Here is a 6,000-nt window from a genome sequence, read left to right as displayed (position 1 = left end):
ATTCAGCAAATGCCCTCTCATATTCTCCGACCCCAAATTGATTTTCCCATTCCCCTTGTATATTGAAGTCCCGCATGACAATTGTGACTTCACTTTTATTACATGCCCTTTCCAGCTATCTTGTCAATCTGAAACGCACATCTTGGCTACAATTTATGGATCAAAATATGATTCTATAACGTTTATTTTTAACTTTGCAATTTCTCAAATCCACGCATAAGTATTTCAAAATTTCTCACCGCTGTCACCGCTTTCTAAAGATATAAGTTCTTCATATAAAGATGTAGTTGTTATCAGCAGAGCCACATCACCGCTGTGTTTTCTTATCTGACCTTCTAATACGAAGTATATCCTTTCATGGTATTCTTCGGACTCTGGCGTTCTTTCAGCCCTGAGTGATGCGCACAGCATCAAACCGGCCAGACCCTAATTGCGCCATAAGGTGGTCCACCTTATTTGACATGCAATGCACACTTAAATCCAGCACCTTCAGTCCTGCACCATTCACTCTATTGAATTCTGCCACTGTGATAAAACTTATGTCTTCTCTCTGTCTGCAATTGTGCGTAATCATTTGCTTGTTTTTCCTTACCTTCATACTCCATATTACATAATTTAGTTGTAAGCTTGATGAACACATTCTCAGCTCTATCATACGAGTCCCTATGTCATCGCTTTGTCAGTTTAAACCATTCTGAACAGCTCTAGCAAACCTGCTGTAGGACCTTGGCTTCTCCTCGAATTCAAGTGCAACCCGCCCCTTTTCTATAAATCATATCTGCTTGGGGAGAAGTCTCCTGCCCCTGCTCCAATTCTCTAGCCACTCACTTATCAGTGACCTCATTCTGTTCCAATCTTTACTGTCGCATGGCAAGACAACAATCGCGAGATCATAAAAGAGAAACAGTGATAGATTTGTCTGTACTTCATCTCATTGACAAAGATTGCTACTATTTAATTACAGGTTTCCTTGTATTTCTTTTTCCATAATTGGAGATATACTTGTGCATGTACATCAGTCAACTGGTCCTCAAGAAACTATCATGGACATTTAAATAGGGGCATAAGCATGAGACACAGTTATAATTCAGAATACAACAAATTAAGCAAATAACATGTAATTGCTGTACATTAGTATAGTGTGTGTGCATCTGTTAATTGGCTATCGGGGGTTTAGAATTCGTGGGCATGTTTTGTTGGCACCAGAACTGCGGAGAGTCTTCCGAGCTACCCAGCTAAAAGCTCATTGATTTGATTTTATACAAACGATGCGTTTCACTGTACATTATGTTGATTCAACATACATGCGAGGACGATCATGTTTATCTCCATGTCCCTTTGTTACTTTCTCTTCTTTAATGGTCCATAACCTGGTGTGTTGTTACATACAATTTGTATATCTTTAGCTGTCCAGATGTGGACTTCCCTGAACGTGGTTCTCTTTCTTCACGTGATTGTGTGATCCTATCACTTCATCTCGCTTCATAATCATAGTCAGTATTTGTACTGTCTGCTTTAGTCAGTGAGTTTCACATGTTACTCGCCGATTCACATATACTTATAAAACTACGAAGTGGTGAACCATTGCTAATGTGACATCAACAGAACAGAACGTATCACCGAGTTACCTCCTATTGTAACTTGTTGAGTTGGTTCTTAGGACAAATGATATTTTCTGTCCTTAAAACTTGCTAAGATTTGAAATGTGTTATGTATTGTATGTGTTGCATGATTTGAATGATGAAGCAATATGTCTAATTATATAAAGAATAAACGGTATAAAATAATAATTAAATGATAGTTTTAAATATCTTTAAAAACAATTTTATTGTTAAGGCAAACGTATATGAGTATTACACAGGTAAATTTAAGAAAGTTACTCGTGCTATTTAGTTTATCAAATATTCGACATTGAAATAAGCGCTTAACCAATCTCCCTTTGTATTTGTAAACGTGGCGGTAGGCAGAAGCTATTGAAGAACACAGGACTGAATATTGGAATATTGCCAGATTTAGGATGTCCTCGGAAAGACATGTAACTGTTCAAATTGCTTTCTCAAGAGAACCTTCAAGGTTTCAGAAAGTTGTCTCCGCCATGGAAGTAGATTCGCATTTGCTTAGGTCAGTGAGTTTGTATCCAGCAGCTGTACAAGATAAAACAAAGAAGCCTACAATTAGCCAGAATTCATTCAAATATTCAACCTGTAATTAGTTGCGGTTTTTATTCTTATGTGCTATCAGCTATAGAAGAAGCATATTTAGTAAGTACAGTATATAAAACTAAATGTAAGATAATGCTGTTGGGTGTTTGGCAACGTGTTAGCATTTCGCCGTAGATTTTAGTGAGGCAAAGCAAATGTCCAAATACACCAGGTGGAAAATGCTGGAGCATGTGGTCTCTGGCTCCAGCATGCATACATTCATATGATGTCCGCCGGTCAGTAAGAACTGTGAAAGAACTTCCACATTCAAACTTTTGATTGTATTCCCACCGGTTGCATTATGGTCTTGTACGGCACTTCGAATGCGGTACAGTATAAGAAGCTGTAGAGAGGAGTGCACTGTCCCCAACGCCTACACGGTAGGCGCTGTTTCAAGAAGGAATTAACCATTATCGAATTCCCACCAGCCAGCCAGACCATGTTCGGGTACATACGATCAGACAGAAGGTACGGAAGCCCAACGTCTCATAGGATAGATACCTTCCCCAGTGACTTAATTTCTCTCCCTCTCTCTGTATATATATATCAATGTGTGTGTGTGTGTGTGCGTATTTCGAAGCTCTAGACTAACTATTTCACTCTTCAGTACGGCAACCCTCCCAAGGATTTCACAAACCCCTACTTCTACATGATCATTTCAACAATCATATCTAGAACGCTTAAGCAGCGAATCCTGGCACTCACCTACCTCGGTCTCCATTTTAACGTCGAAAAGGAAACAAAATGATGTTCTTACAAGGTACATACTCAGTGACCACTTTATTCGATAAACCTATCGATAATGCACATATGTAATCTATCAGGTGGTAGCAACGCAACGACGGAAAATATTCAAACCTGGACAAGAAATTCAATTATTTTTCTGATCTAACATCAGATTGTAGAAAAATATGTTGAAAATGGCTTTGATCGTGGAATATTTGTGGGAGCCCGGCGGTATTGTTTGAGTATCTGAGGAACTATTGATGTCCCTTCTTTTCTTTTTATTACACAAAACAGTCTCTAGAATTTACAGAAAATGGCTAGAGAAAGGTGTGAAGAGAATTATGCAGTGAAAGGCAGTTTTGTGGGTGAAAAAACCTTGTTAATGAGTTAGGTCGGAGAAAAATGGTCACGCTATTTCAAGGCGACAGGAAGTATCTAATGCCTCATACAACCATAGGTAATAGCAATGAAGTGTATAATAGCAACCTGAACGCACAACACTAAGATTCTTGAAGTTGTTGGGTACAGCAACCGAATAACGAGCATAAACTCAGTGACCACATTATGAAGACAGGAGATATGTAAAATATGGGGAATAACAAAGGAAATACAGGATGTACCTAATAACCTGGCCACCAAGTGTAGTTCCATTTACGTTTTCTATATAACGTTGATGGTTATTTCTATACTGATGCATATACTCCAATTACACAGTATATCTGCACATTATATATTCATTATTTTAAGCATATCTTCCAATTCAGTATTGCATGGGTTATCCTTGATATTCAGAAGTTCTGTACATCATCTTACATTTCCTCTTGTTCTTCGTAATTATTACTATGGCTGTTGCAACTGCGATCATTACCAGCACCGCCACGGCGATCACATATATATGTTGGTGTATTAACTTGATCCAGGATTTGACTGTGAAGAGACCAGGAACTGAGTTAGAGCAATTGTAATAAGTCCACTTTGGCTGAGAGTCTATTTAAAACAGAACCCGGGTTTGTTTGTTTGTTTGTTTTTTTTTCTACTAAGAGCTTTACTTAGAGGCCACGCTCTTAGATCAAACACATCATTCAGAGAAGAGGCTAACAAATGCCCTGATCCCGGTTTTGTAACCTCTGGACGTTCAAAGTTCCAGTATGTATATCTTCCGACATTACATCGATGTACAGCACATTTTAAAATAAATATTATGTCTGGAAAGTTTTAATCTAACAAATTAAGTTGGGTCTGACAGCATAAATTCATGACCGGATGAATCGAAATACTTATAAAATGTATCCATATATTTATATTTTAACAACAGAAATGCCCCACTTCACTATTCATAGCAATACAGGCATCTACTTGACCAGATGTCAAGTAGACCAGATGACCAGATGTTTCCCGATAACTTTATTACTGCTAAGATCATCATCATCGAGGGTAATGATGGTCTCTGTGGCCATAGCTTTTCTTGATAAACTTTTATCTACAAGTGGTTTACCACTGCCTTTTTAGTGGCCAGTGTCTTTATAAAACGAGGGACCGCATCGTTATCAATACTCTTCAGCGATTATCTGCCTGGTGTACGTTGTTTCATAAACAGCATTGTGATATGCCCCAGGTGCTCAAACGAACATCCATCACCTGTTCCCATGACTTCACCTGATACTGATCCGGGGGGGGGGGGGGGGGCTGGGGAGCGAAGCAGGTGAATTCGCGGCCATGAATTTACCTGAAATACCTGACTGCTATTATAGGTTGCTGTTAGATAAGCGTAATAGTAACACTCCAGAATCGCTTCAAATGATTGTATTTTCCGCTGTACGTGAAAGATACAAGTACACTGTATATACATTGAGCGCGGCTGATATAAATGAAAATAAGAAGAAAAGATTATATAAACCTTAGGACTATTCTGATCGCTGTCACTTGGTTAAAACCTGTAACTTCTTTGCCATTAATTCCCATCGGCTTCCTGTCACTGCGTTGACCACACTTACCATTTACAGTTACCAAGAGAGGAGAGCTAGAGGTTGAAGACAACACAGTCCCATTTAAAATGACTTGATATCGGCAGAAATACTCTCCTTCATCAGAAAGAGTCACGTTGCGAATATCGAAGGTGACAGAGTGATTTCTGGCTGAAATAACCCGTGACTTAGAATTATCTTCGTTGGCTTTCTGCAAGATAAATGTGATTTCCGGGTAGCCACCCGGGCATGTGCAGGTAAATCTGATGAATCCGCCAATTTCCAGATCTGTTGAGTGCACTGATATAGTTGGTGCCAACAGTTCTGCAGTGGAGAAAAGTGAATGAAATGAATAGTTTTCAAACGTCGAAATATTTTCTGATACTTCTTGCGCCATGATTGTACGTTTTCAACCATTTCAATGGAAACAATTGATCAGGGCGTAACTGAAGCTAGACGATTCTAAAATCAGGGTAGAAGTTGAAATGTACTTAATGAATTGCCGAAAATAAATGTGCTCAGGTATTAGATGAAAAGAATTTAAATGTCACAGACAACCACGATTTTTCGTCACAATTTGGTCCGAATGATCAATAAACAAAATTAATTCCGAATCAATTTTGAGTTTATAAGTACGGACCAATGGCATGGAATTAATTGTTTTGTAGTGGCAGCGCAGTGCAGTACGTAAAACCACTACAAATTACAATAGGTAATATATTACGAAATTCGCTTTAATAGGAAGTGCAAAATAGAAAAATATTAGAGGAAATAATCATTTGTGCGTCCTTTGCACGGTATGATATCTGGTGACGGACATTATGAAACTGTTGTGAAGTCGTTGAATACTTGTTTTCATGCTCCTGTCACTCTTCCTTGCTGCAATGAGTTAGCAGAGTGACTGGGTGTGGGTGTGTCCCTAATAATGATGCAACCTTTTTGAAACATCGCCTTTTGAAGGTGTTCTCAATGCTGGAAAGAATAGTGCCCATGAAAGCTCGGTAAGTTTGCAACCCTTTACAGCTATTTCCAATCCTCTTTAGTGACCCCTTCATACAAGATGGTGATATAAACGCTTAAAATGTTCTCCATAGTACTCAAAGTCATTA

At 38.7% G+C, this 6,000-nt stretch overlaps 1 protein-coding gene across 2 annotated transcripts in view; it reads right to left on the bottom strand.

The window, feature by feature from the left end:
- Positions 1-1,808: 1,808 nt before the first annotated feature.
- Positions 1,809-6,000, bottom strand: part of LOC132380536 (uncharacterized) — an 88,094-nt gene continuing 83,902 nt past the window's right edge. For both annotated transcript variants that reach the window (XM_059949414.1, XM_059949415.1), the window contains 3 exons: positions 4,922-5,215; positions 3,741-3,854; positions 1,809-2,144 (listed from right to left, as the gene is read on the bottom strand). In XM_059949414.1, coding sequence (XP_059805397.1) covers positions 2,077-2,144; positions 3,741-3,854; positions 4,922-5,215 — 476 coding nt within the window. In that variant the 3' untranslated portion in view covers positions 1,809-2,076. The remainder of the gene's footprint in view (positions 2,145-3,740; positions 3,855-4,921; positions 5,216-6,000) is intronic.

Source organism: Hypanus sabinus, chromosome 24 (assembly GCF_030144855.1).
Source record: "Hypanus sabinus isolate sHypSab1 chromosome 24, sHypSab1.hap1, whole genome shotgun sequence".
NCBI classification, from domain to species: domain Eukaryota; kingdom Metazoa; phylum Chordata; class Chondrichthyes; order Myliobatiformes; family Dasyatidae; genus Hypanus; species Hypanus sabinus.
Note: the sequence above shows the minus strand (reverse complement) of the source record. Positions and strands in the feature narration are given on the sequence as shown.